A 12,941-nucleotide genomic window follows, 5' to 3' on the forward strand; every position below is an offset into this window, starting at 1 on the left:
TACCTGCAACTCGCAGGTAAGCCCTGGACAGGTGACACACTACACGGATTACAGGCAGCAAACCTGGCTGTGAACCTGAAGCCTGAGAGACCAGAGTTTAACCGTTGTCACAACTAAAGGAAACGGCAACTCCGTGACGAGACACAGCTAACTCTACGACAGCAATCTTGCAATATAAATGTATCAGATGTGGCGCCCACCTTATTAAGCTTACACAATTTTGTGTCGATCACATTTCATGAACTAACGTTTCAAAACCTTTTGGCACGGCCCCCATTTGTTCCGCCGTCTAAAAGCCCCTCGTGAACCTCAAGTCTCTCCTTTGAAGCCCCACAAGGACACCAAACCCCTGAGAGGAACAGTCTTAACTCTCCATAGCCAGACCCACACCCACGCACCCACGCACGCACAGACACACACAACCCTCAGCGTCTGCAGCGTGGCCCATCCCGCTCTGGTCTTGTTTTTCCCGTAACTGCATTAAGCATGTGTGCGTGTTGCCCCCAATACTGAAGTTCCGGAAGTCCCAAGAACAAGGAGCGTTCATTCACCCCTAATTTGTGAACACTACTGACATGATGACGACTGGGGTTCAAAGCATGCTTATTCACTAAATTGACTGTATTTCTTCCAGCTGGAGAAATTCATTTTTAAATCACGCTGGCTTACAAACTAGAGCACAGCTTTATAAAAAAAGATATGCGGTATGTTACCTTTAAATTTCTACTAATATTTAAGATCACATACAGAAACCAGCTGAGAGGGTTTCTTCGGACTCTGTTCAACTACTGACCATCCTGTCTGGCCAGGGGCAAGCTTTCAAACAGGGAAAGTAAAACGGAGTCCAACACTCAGCTGAGAGAACAGGAGAAAAGCAGAATGTTCCTACAGTTTAACACTTTATGTTTCTCAAACTTTGTTTTTTCAGTTCTTGGCCCCAGGGAGAGGAAAAAAATGCTTCTCAAATTCCTAACAGCCAAAGAAGTACATGATGAACAGGGCTGGTGCGAGTTCCCACGACGGCCACACGGCAGGCACGGAGCGGGCAGGAGCCACCGCCGTTCTCAGCGCGAGGCAAAAGGCCCGAGCCACAAGGCCACAGCGCCAGGAGACAACAGCACCCACACACCCACCCGTGCAACCACACGGCACGCCACGAAACAGTCTGTGCCCCACGTGATGATGCTACTAGTATGCTCCAGACTCCTGAATTACAACAATTACGACAGAGAGAGAGCTTGGCCCAATCGCATTAATTAGCCTGTGTTTCCCCTCTGCGGGTCACTGGACCATATGTGATTCTGGCAGACGACATCTGTCATACCTGCCCCCAAACGCAACGCATATTCAAAAGCGAAAACACAGACGACCCAGAAATGAGCCAGACTTACGAAGATTTCTGGCTATAAACTCATTCTGTTAAGACACAGCCATTATTTCTACAGTAAAAAGCCTGACACGACTTTACCATCAAATCCTTATGTGTGAAGGTCTTCCACAGTAACCAATGACTGCCCAACATTCTGAGAGGTAAACAAACACCCCCGTTTCCCTGTAAGGAAGCACGATCAGTGGGAGGAAACTGCCAGAGCCACCAGGCCTGAGTAGCAGAGTGACCAAGGAGCGCAGCTCTCCAGACTCTGAAATATGGTGCATTCTCTACCTTCACATCACAGGAAAACCCACGTTTTTACTCTGACACTTACCTGCAAACTGGCTCTCACAAACCCACACAAATGCACACACTTGCGAAAAGCTTTTGTAAAATACACGAGTGGGGCTTTCTCATCTTTTGACACCTTAATTGCCAAGCGCACAGGCTGTCCTGTCCCTGGCAGGTGCCTCTGTACTCTACTGTGATTCAAAGACAGAAATGACTTAAAACTCGAACCATTAGTACACAGGGTAGAACCTCAATTACACTAACACTTGGGGAATACGGGACGATCATGTTTTTCCTAATTGTTATTTTTTCTGTCAGGACACACTCAACTCCAAGCCTCATTCTACAAAATCTAACATGCACAGATGCATTTTATTGCCTTAGGAAATACACTCTATAACGCAGCATTCACGGTTTCCTGGCTCCTATCCTTAGATTCCTTAAAACGCCCTTACCATCAATGAACACAAAACAGAGGGAGATGGGCACTGAAGGGATTTATTCACCTTGTCAACTGTAACCTGACCAAAGCTTTGCTTTCGGTGATTTCTTCCTTTTTCCTGAAGTCAAAGAGGAGAAACCAATAAATCGCTCTCTAGTCTGTGCAGCTGAAGTAACGCTTTCAACACGCTGTCATTTAATCCTTCCTCTCCAGCTCCAGAGTCTAGAGTTCAAGAAGCCAAGGTGAAACGGGCAGGACTGGCCAAGGCCACATGCAACGCGGGCCGTGTGGCTCCAATCCTAAGGAGTCAGTATCTTCTGCTCCATCTTGCCAAGTAAAAAGAACTCCACACAAAAACACTCAAGTGGCTGGTTAGGTCTCATCAACGTCCTTATCCTTATCCTTACTCGTACCTCCCTTTGTGCTTTTCGATACAATTTCAACAGTTTTCATATTTAAAATACGAATATGAAAAAATATTCCAGATCAGTTTTATTAAACTAAAACAGAAATCATTAATTACATGTAAAAGACCTGAATGGTGAAATGTACCAAAATCGTGTTTAGGAAAACTCTCATAAAATTGTGAATTCTCCTACAAATGAGCCCATAGTTTACACAATTCTAACTGAAATCTCAATGGGATTTTTCATGGAACGTGGCATGCTGATCACAGATTCTTAAGGAACAGTTAAGGAAGAAGGAGAACCAAACCACTTGGGGTGAGCACAAGAGGGTGAGGGCCCTCCCAGAAGACGGCCTACAATTAAAACGAGTGGCACCGTTGCAGAGATCAAGCGCAAGGGCCAGAGCAAAGGGGCACTGCAACTGAGGGCCCAGTGCTGGGACAGCTCCCTGCGGCCAGGGCAGAGGACGAGGTCAAGCCCCACCGCACATGCACAGCCAAGTCCATTCGGCTGCACTGCATACTACAGTGAACACAAAAACCTTAAAAGTTTCAGGAAAAAAAATGGTGTCTTTGCTACGTCAGGGCAGGGAAGAATTTCTTAAAGACATTTATAAACCGGAAGTAAAAAAAACAAGACGTTTGGCATGAAAGTTAAAAGTTAAAAAGTTACTTCCCATACCCAGCAAGCAAGCAAGCAAGCAAGCAAGCAAGCAAGAAAAGAGATGTGCATCTCACATGAAGTTTTTAAAAAGCCCCCGTGCTAGGGGCACCTGGATGGCTCACTCAGTTACATGTGCGGCTTCAGCTCAGGTCAGGATTTCAGTCTGTGAGTCCGAGCCCCGCGTCTGGCTCTGTGCTGACAGCTCAGAGCCTGCTTCAGATTCCGGGTTGCCCCCTCTCTCTGCCCTTCCCCCCACTCACACTCTGTCTCTCAAAATAAAATAAAGACACACACACACACACACACACAAATTTTTTAAAGCCCTCATGCCAGAAAAGATACTTGTAATATGCAAAACCAAAGACTATGAGTCCTGTAAGCAGTAAGAAAAAGACAAGCCACTTAATAAAAAATGCGGACAAGGGAGACAGGTAATTCACAGGAGGGCTGGGCACACGAAAGTAACCAAGCGGTTCTCAACTTTGCACCCTGGGAATATTGTAAATTAAAACAGTGAGAACCCATTCATAACCAGCCCGGCAGACTCACAAAAATTTTGAGCACACCTGTAGTGAGAATAAGCGAGAAGCTTTTCTTTAACTGAGATGGTGACGGCGCTCACGCACAGCTGGTGGCCATGCAGACGGTGAAACCCTCAGAAAGCGGATGAGCAGAGTAGCCAGTGAAACTAAACACTTACTCCTGGTGGCCCCAGCAATCCCACCCCTAGGAACAGATCTTGGAGAAACCCACAGAGCCTGAGGACACACAGTAAAATATGTTTACCGCAACGTTTCTGTAGTAGCGTAGGAACCAAAGATCTAAACGGTCCTCAACAGGAAACAAGGCAAACGAGCTGTGGTACGTTCTACTGACGGAATCGAGAAATTGAAATCAAACAACACGAATGTAGAACATGAACGCACATTCATCAAAGCATGAATGTAAAGAATGTTACCTTAAAAGAAACAAACCTCAAAAGGATGAATCTACAGCTGACCCTTGGACAACACGGGTGTGAACGGTGCAGGCCCACGCCAGGCGGATTTTTTTCCAAAAACACAGAACAGTACTGTAAATGTATTTTCTCTTATTATTTTAACCTTTCCTTTTCTCTAGCTTACTTGGTTCTGAGAATACAGTATATAATACTTACAAAACCCAAAATATGGTAATCAACTGTTACCATTGTCATCGGTAAGGCTTCCGGTCAACAACGGGCTACGGGTAGTTAAGGTGCGAGGAATCAAAAGTTATTGCGGATTTGCAACTGCGCTGGGGTCGGCACTCCCAATCCCCGTGCCGTTCAAGAGCCAACCGCAGTATGACTCGGTTTACCATTTAAACCACAGGAAACAATATGGTGCTACAATCTGTTGACAACCACGTATGTAGTGAAAGGTGAAGACGACAGTCCGAAAACAATACCAATCCGGCAGAGTTGTTACTTCTGGGGAGGGAAGGCAGGAGGTGGGAACGGGTACAAGGGAGGCCACGACGCTATCTTGTGACGTTTTGCTGTTTAATAAATACAGCAAAATATTGACAGTAGTCAAATCCGCTCGGTGGGTTTGGGCATTTCTTGTATTAGTCTCTGCGCTTTTCTGTACGTTGGATTTCCTTATCAACAAGCAAAATTAAAAACTCAAAACTAAAACGTAACCATTAGTTATATCTATACACATATTCAAACAAAACACTGTTTTGTCTTACCTCAACTGAAGAGCGAGGAGTCACAAAGAACTGATTGAATTCATCAGGGCTAAAGTCTCCAAAAATATACTGGAAAAAAAAAAAGCCACCGATCACATAAAATATACAATTTATATTTTCAGGCAAGATGCTACAGACTATACCAATCCTATGAAATACGTAGGCCAGAACACCCAAGACCCTTTCTCAATTAAACGATCAAGGGTCGGCAGAAAAGATTCCGAGGTGTGATTTTCCGATCACAAACAAGAAAATGCTTAGCCGTTTCCGCAAACTGTCAAAGAACACTCTGAAATTGATAAAGCCTATTCTGAAACAGGTCAACTGTGTGCACCACACTTATCCTGAAGGAAAACCTTCGGGATCACAAACCCTTCCAGGTGTTCTGTTTACCTGTCTGTCGACTCATGTCACTATCTCCATTTCAGCCCTCTCCGCCGCACATACTAACGAAAAGCAGAAAACGTGGTTCAAAAGGCAAGACAGGGAAATCCAAAACAAGAAAAATGCTAATGATCCTGATGAATGATATTTAAGATATATATGTGATTTTTTTATCCTGAAGTTTCATTTAAATATGATGCACAAGCGTATTTTTTAAAGTTTATTCATTTATTGTTTCTGTGAGATAGAGAGCGAGCGAGCAAGAATGTGTGCTCACAAGTGGGGGAGGGGCAAAGACAGAGGGAGACACAGAGTCCAAAGCAGGCTCCAGGCTCTGGGCTGTCAGCATAGAGCCCAACACGGGCCTCGAACTCCTTACAAACTGTGAGATCATGACCTTAGCCGAAGTTGGATGCTTAACTGAATGAGCCACCCAGGTGCCCCAAAGTATTTTTTAATTTTTTATATTATTTTTATTATTGTAAACTTATTCATTTATCCTGAGAAACAGAGACGGTGAGAGTGGGGGAGGGGCAGAGACAGAGGGGGAGAGAATCCCAAGCAGGCTCCAAGCTACCAGCTCAGAGCACGACCAGGGTCCAAACTCACAAAACCACGAGATCATGACCTGAGCCGAAAGCAAGAGGGAGACACTTCACCAACTAAGCCACCCAGGTGCCCCCAGATAAACATATTATTGAACAGATACAAGCCTATTTGTGAACTCCTGCTTCACAGAGTTCGGAATGTGACTTTCTGAAATAACAATTGGTTTACCTGCATGGAAGCAAGTTGGGCAAGTACCTAGCAGTTCATATTCTCCCCGAAGCTTCTAAAAATAAGTCACTGAAAAGAATCAGTATGACCAGATTTCTACAACAGAGAACACTCACTGCATTATTCATTCATATAATCAACAATTATTTAGAGCCTACTAACTGCCAAGCATGATGATCGGTTGCTGGGGATAAAAATGGTAAGCAGAGGGGCACCCGGGTGGCTCAGTCAGCTGAGCGTGCAACTCTTGACTTCGCCTTGGATCACGATCCCAGGGTGGGGGGATTGAGCCCTACCTGGGCTCCACACTGAGTATGGAGCCCTGCCTGAGGTTCTTTCTCCCTCCCTCCCTCCTTCCCTCCCTCTCTCTCTCTCTCTCCCCCCCCCCCCGCCCCTCCCCAATGCTTGTGCTCTCACACTCTCTAAAATAAAGGAAAAAAAAAAAAAGAAAATGGTAAGCAGAGTTAGGGCTCCTCTGCTCTAATGGAGCTCAAGAACCTACAGGGAAATTTACAAGCATGTAATCAAAAGTAACCAGTAACTACATATTATAGATGTGGATAATGCCCAGTCTTATTGTAAATGTAGATAAATGCCAATTAACTCTCACAGCCTGTTAGTAAGAATGCACCAATACTTTTCAGGAAAATATTTGTGGAGGGCTCTCTGGCAATAGCTACCAAAACTGTAAATATATATAAAAAAAACAAGAACAGCTTCACACAATACTTCCATATACTTGCAAAAATCCACAAAGAAATTGTGTGTTGACGCTAATGGTGAAAATAAGCAGTCTCGAAACAATTTAAAAATAATCACCTGCGATACTTTCATTCTGAACTTAGACCTTCTTATCATTTCCCACACTGAGGAAAAGCCTGTATTCATTTCAGTCTGGTGTAATACCACGCAATGGAAGGAAAAGGTATCTTTCAGTGAAAAGGAAGCAGGAGAAACGGTGGGGAGGGGAAGCAGGGTGTAATGAAATGACAGCGCTGGCTGGTATTCCCACTACAGACAGAGATCGTAAAGTCTAGATATAAATAAACCTCAAAATGTGCTCAGGAGGGAATGAAAAGACAAGCCAAACTAAGAGAAAATATTTCCAACAATACCAAATGCTGACAAGGATTTGGAACGACTGGGACTTTCTACATGGCCAACACAAATGAAGAATGGCACAGCCACTCTGGAAAAGAGCCAGGCAGTTTCTTATAAAATTACTTACCATCAGACCCAGCAATCCCATGCCTCCTCACTCACCCAAGAGAAATGGAAACCTATGTCCACAAAAACAAACAAAAAAAAACAAACAAACAAACAAAAAAAACCCCTGTAGGCTGATGTTTATAGCAGCCCTATTCAAAACTGGAAACAACCCAGGGGCGCCTGGGTGGCTCAGTTGGTTGAGTGACTGACTCAGGTCATGATCTCGCAGTTTGGGAGTTCGAACCCCGCGTCGGGTTCTGTACTGACAGCTAGGAGCCTGGAGCCTGCTTCAGATTCTGTGTCTCCCCCTCTCTCTACCCCTCCCCTGCTCACGCTCTGTGTCTCTCTGTTTCTCAATAATAAATAAACATTAAAAAAAATTTTTTTTTTAAAAACTGGAAACAACCCAAACGTCCATCAAGAGGCGAACGTGGTACGTCTATAAAATGAAACACTACTCAATGGCCCTCAAAAGCATCATGCTAAATGAAAGAAGTCTGACTTAAAAAGCTACATGTGGTATGATTACACTTGTGTAACATTCTAGGGCAAAACTGTAAGGAGAGAAAAAAGCTCAGTGGCTGTGTCAAGGGCTGGGGAAGGACTGATTACAAAGAAGCACAAGGGAACTTTTGGGAGTGATGAAATATTCGCAGCGGAAGCCTGTTGGAAAAACAGTAACCCTCCTAATTGCCAAGGAAACACACAACCCACTGAAACACTAATGACTTCAGGGGCACCTGGGTGGCTCAGTGGGTCGAGCGTCTGACTTCAGCTCGGGTCATGATCTTGCGATTCATGTGTTCAAGCCCCGCTTCGGATTCTGTGTCTCCCTCTCTCTCTGCCCCTCCCCAGCTTGTGCTCGCGCGCACTCTCTCGCTCTCTCTCTCTCTCTCTCTCTCAAAAACATTTAGAAAGATTTAAAAAAACAACACTAATGACTTCAGTCCCCATACAAGGAATGGACAACAAATAGTCACAGGACATGTGAGGACAAAAATGAAGAGAATTACTTTTAAAAATGAGTCAGTCGGTACAGGGGCACCTGCCTGGCTCAGTCACGATCTCATGGTGTGTGGGATCAAGCCCCGCATCGGGCCTTGCACTGACAGTGCAGAACTTGCTTGGGATTCCTCTCTCTGCCCACCCTGCCTCTCGGGCGCTCTCTCTCACCATAAATAAACTTAGAAAAGAAAAACCTCTGAGTCACACTTTCTAAGCACCCATTCTTATTGTCGTTCACATACAATGTGAAGTGTTCACAAGAGAGATACGGGTAGTGCAGCAGGAGAACTAAATCTCCAGATGATTTCATAATATCGTGTCAATAAAGGGGGTGGGGGGGGCGGGCACGTAATTCCTGGTGGCACCTGCAGGTACCACATCCCCACAGCCGGTGGCTGGAAGAAGCCTCACCATCAACCTAGGCAATGCTCAGAAAGATGCCAAGGAAAACTTTTCTCTTGTGTCATTTTCAATTTTACCATTTTTACTGCTTTCTTTATTTTTAAAGTATGATCTGAAAAACTTTCCAACAGATTTTAAATGCGTTTTTATTACCATTTCATGCCCATAGTTTCTCCAAAGATATGTGCCTTCAATCTCATCACAAGACTAATGGGAAAAATGAGGAAAAGCTTGATGTGCAGGTGGGAAGGAGTCTCCGGGATACTGTTAAGTGAACAAAACGCTCTTTGGGCACAAAAAGGAAGAAAAGCTGGAGCTACGTAGTACAGTGGCACCAGATTCCTAGCTTGTCTCTTGCCAGAATTCTTAGTTCTGAACCATAGAAATACCTAATTTACTTAAAAAATTACTTGCAAAAAGTCAATGTAAACAACCGAAATCACTGCCCAACTATTCAAAGACACCCACTCTGCACAACAGTTACAAGCCCTGTGCTCCTCTCAAGGTCTCAATGACAACAGATTAGGACTTGATGAAACGCTTAATCCAAAAAAGCCATCCTAAGCAACTGCTAACTATCAACTACACAAGGCCAAAGTATCACTTACCGCTCAACAGACGGCTAGCGGGAGCTGTGGTCAACTCCAACGTGATTCCCTCAACACTGGCACACGTGCATCCGAAAACAACTCGGTCCACTCGCTCCTCTTGCCACAATCAGGCCAGACCGATCTTCAATCTTTCAAACGCATGAGTTTCTGAACACGAGCAGTTACACCCCACTAATACAAGAAACAGTCGTTTCAATTCTGCGACTGAGATGACGGAGGGATTGCTAAGAGGCTGGCACCAAGAAGAGTGAGCGTTTCTACAAGGTGCTCACCACCCCGAGGAGTCTGGTTAGGATTTCTATTTCCTACAGAATGAGTATTCCCCATATGTTCACGGCAGATAAACCGCCTGAGTCTTCTTCCTATGTGTCTGTACACACACGGCTTATATTTAACCAGAAATCCAAATATAAGGAAGTAACCGCAGATGTAGGAAGGCCTGAGAGTTGGGGGATGCATTCTCACAGGGCGGCCAAGGTCAAGCCCCTGAGGTGTCAGGCAAGGGAAGGCTTAACAGAGGCAATTTCCCACCTTCACGGTGCATGCAGGAAAAAGGACAACTCCTTTCTAGGCAAAATAACTAACTAGCGCCTCTTTGGGAACCCTCTTTGGGAACCACGCAAACAATCATTTGGAATGATGTAAGAAAATACCCCCCATAAACTCTGAGGCTGTGACATCATTTCAGGGTTTAACAAAATCAACTGTATCACCCAAAACTGACTACAGGAAGCATTACCACGAATAAGCATTTTATTATCCACATTGTTCCAAAAAGGCAAGTAAGAGTGTTGCTTATAAAATAAAATTTAGCTTAAATAAACTTATTAGGAGCAAAAAAGGTAATTTTTTAATGTCCTGATAAAAAACTACAAAAGCAAAGGCCAAGTATTTATTCAAACCCCGGTGAGTGGACATAAATCACACGGCCCTGCATTTTACTGACAACATTACTGAACTAAAATTATACCTAAGGGCTCAGGCAACAGTGTTGGGACACTGAGGAGGGGAACCAAACTGCCATTAAGTGTTCAGGTTCTACCATCTCCTTCTCCAAAAGCCTTCTTAATTTTCCATCACAAAATATTTCAGGTGTTTGGCAAAATGAAGAACGTGACCAAAAAGAGAGGGGCGGGACTGTGTTCTTCAAAAATTCAGTGTTACGAAGGCTGTAGAAAAGCTCCAGATTACAGAAGCTACAGACACCCGCCAACTACAGGCAACACCCGGCCCCAGACGGGATCCTGTCCCGGACGGGAGACGCTCTAAAGGAGATTCTTAGGTCAACTGACAAAATTAGAATACGGACGGCAGGTTATAAAAAGTATTGTCTCAATGTAAATTTATGAACGCGGGAACTGTCCAGCTGTGGTTATGTAAGAGAATATTCCCATTCTTGGGAAATACCTTCAAGCATATGCAAGGTAAAAGATCATGGCGTGTGTAATCTCTCAAATCTCAGAGGGTGGATGACAAAATGTGTATCTGCACATGCGCATGTTAAGTGAGTGAGTTTGGGAATATGTCTGTGGAGAGAGAACTCAGGCACACACATAAATGACTATGCAAAGGGGGTTAAAGCTTTTATTTTTTTTTTTTAAGTGAGAGAGAGAGAGAAAGACAGAGACGGCGGTGGGGGGTGGGGAAGGGAAGGGCAGAGGGAGACAGAATCTTAAGCAGGCTCCGCATAGGGCTCAATCCCATGACCCTGGGATCATGACCTGAGTCGAAATCAAGGGTTAATGCTCAAGTGATGAGCCATGCAGGCGCCCCCAAAGGGTCGATCTGGGTAAAGGAGTAAATGGGGGTTCTTTGTACCGTTCTTATTTTTGCAACTTCTGTAAATTTGAAATTATTCCCAAATAAAGAGATTTAATTTAAAAGTCAAAGCTGAAAACACTCATTTGTGAGACTAACCTTTAACCCCTCTCTTTATGTGAGTATGAAACATTCTCCTTCCTCTGGAGAAGTATTAATAAATACATTCTAAAGTCTTTTTAGGGAAAAAATATTGTAGGAGTCTGGGTTAAAAAAAAAAAAAAAAGGGGGAAATATGGAGCTCCTGGGTGGTTCAGGCAGTTGAGCATCCGACTTCGGCTGAGGTCATGAACTTGCGATTCATGAGTTCGAGCCCCACATCGGGCTCTGTGCTGACAGCTCAGAGCCTGGAGCCTGCTTCGGATTCTGTGTCTCCCTCTCCCTCTATTCCTCCCCAGCTCACACTCTGTCTCTCTCTGTCTCTTTCTCTCTCTCAAAAATAAAGATTAAAAAAAAATTATAAAAAAGAAATAGGACTCTGCCTGATTTCATAGGATTTATAAGTTAGTGGGGAAGAAAAAGCCACTGACCGCATGAATTAGTTCTGTCCTGTAAGAAAGAGCAGAAAAAAATACAACAGGACAATTGAGTCTGCATGAAGAAGAAACAGTAGGAGCAACTGCATTCTTTCTTGCATTTCCAAAGCCGGGCACGGGGCCCAGCACAGACAGATGCTCAGTCAATGGGTTCAGTGAGGACAGAACAAAAGAAGGTGCCTGAAGGCCCTCTGTTGGCCCACCTGCACTACAGAAATGTTTACATTGCCATTAATAATTTTACTCTCTCAGCAGCTGTAGCAGACTCTATAAAGCAAAGCTGGAAACTCCCTCTAGGTTTTCAGCAACCCCCACCCGAGGTGGATGAATAATGGGAGTCGCGAGAAGGAACAGGAAAGCAACCATCGAAGGCTCCCTTCCCAGCTGCCATGATGCCCACGGGAAAGGCCCGCGGTCAGGGGCATGCCCCAGGGGCTTCTGGGCTCCCCAAGCCCCTTCTCCAGGAAGCAAGCCTGTAAGGTGCAGAGGCTCTCGCCCACGACCAGGGACGCAGCTGACTTCTCCTCATTTCCAACTAATTCCAGCTCAGGCTTTCAGAACTCCCACTGTTCACATGTTTGATTATTTTCTGATCCTTTCTAGAAAGGACATGATAACAACAACAACAACAACAAAGACGGAGGAAGTGCTTCCGGAAAACAGGGCAAACGCCCACAACACAGGACGGAGACCCGGCCCCTGGCTGAAGCACAGCCCCTGGGCTCGGCTGCTCTGGGTTTCACCTTCTGGAGACCCGATCTGGCCCCTGCAGGGAGGGCCTGGCTCTGTGAACGCTGAAGAAGGGGCCAGGCAAACCTGGAAACACCACGTTCACACTAAAGGAAAAAACAAAGACGCGATGTCACCCCAGGAAGGTGAGAAGGAAAGATGCTGGCCGTCGCCTGCACCGCGTCAGCGACCTGCACAGACCGCGGGAAGCCACACACCGGAGGCACAGGGACTCCCACCCCAGCGCGGCGCTAGGGGGCGCTGGAGCACCGCGTGCTGCGCCTTCAGTCCCGCTTTCAAAATCTCCTCTCTAAAAGCACGAATACAGAGGGTGCCACCAAAGCAACGTTCCGCCTTCAGAAGGGCGCGCGGAAATAGATCAGCCTCTGAGAGAAAAAATAAAGCTACGAGGCAGCGATCGATGAGCACCCTGCCGCGTGTGCACGGTACTCGGTTTCCCAAGGCAGTGAGACACCGGCGAGCCAGCTCCCAGAACCACCGCCAGCCGACGCGCATCAAGCCAAGCCAAGCCAAGCCAAGCCAAGCCAAGCCAAGCCAAGCCAAGCCTCGCCGGGTGAGAGG

At 45.5% G+C, this 12,941-nt stretch overlaps 1 protein-coding gene across 2 annotated transcripts in view; it reads right to left on the bottom strand.

The window, feature by feature from the left end:
* USP10 (ubiquitin specific peptidase 10) overlaps positions 1-12,941 on the bottom strand; it is a 68,453-nt gene that overhangs the window by 33,933 nt on the left and 21,579 nt on the right. The window contains exon 2 of one of the 2 annotated variants that reach the window (XM_086688784.1): positions 4,889-4,957. The exons of the other annotated variant lie outside the window; for it this stretch is intronic. Coding sequence (XP_086544910.1) covers positions 4,889-4,957 — 69 coding nt within the window. The remainder of the gene's footprint in view (positions 1-4,888; positions 4,958-12,941) is intronic. 2 annotated transcript variants of the gene reach the window in all.

Source organism: Puma concolor, chromosome E2, assembly GCF_028749965.1.
Source record: "Puma concolor isolate L17-30 chromosome E2, mPumCon1.1.hap2, whole genome shotgun sequence".
Lineage (NCBI taxonomy): Eukaryota > Metazoa > Chordata > Mammalia > Carnivora > Felidae > Puma > Puma concolor.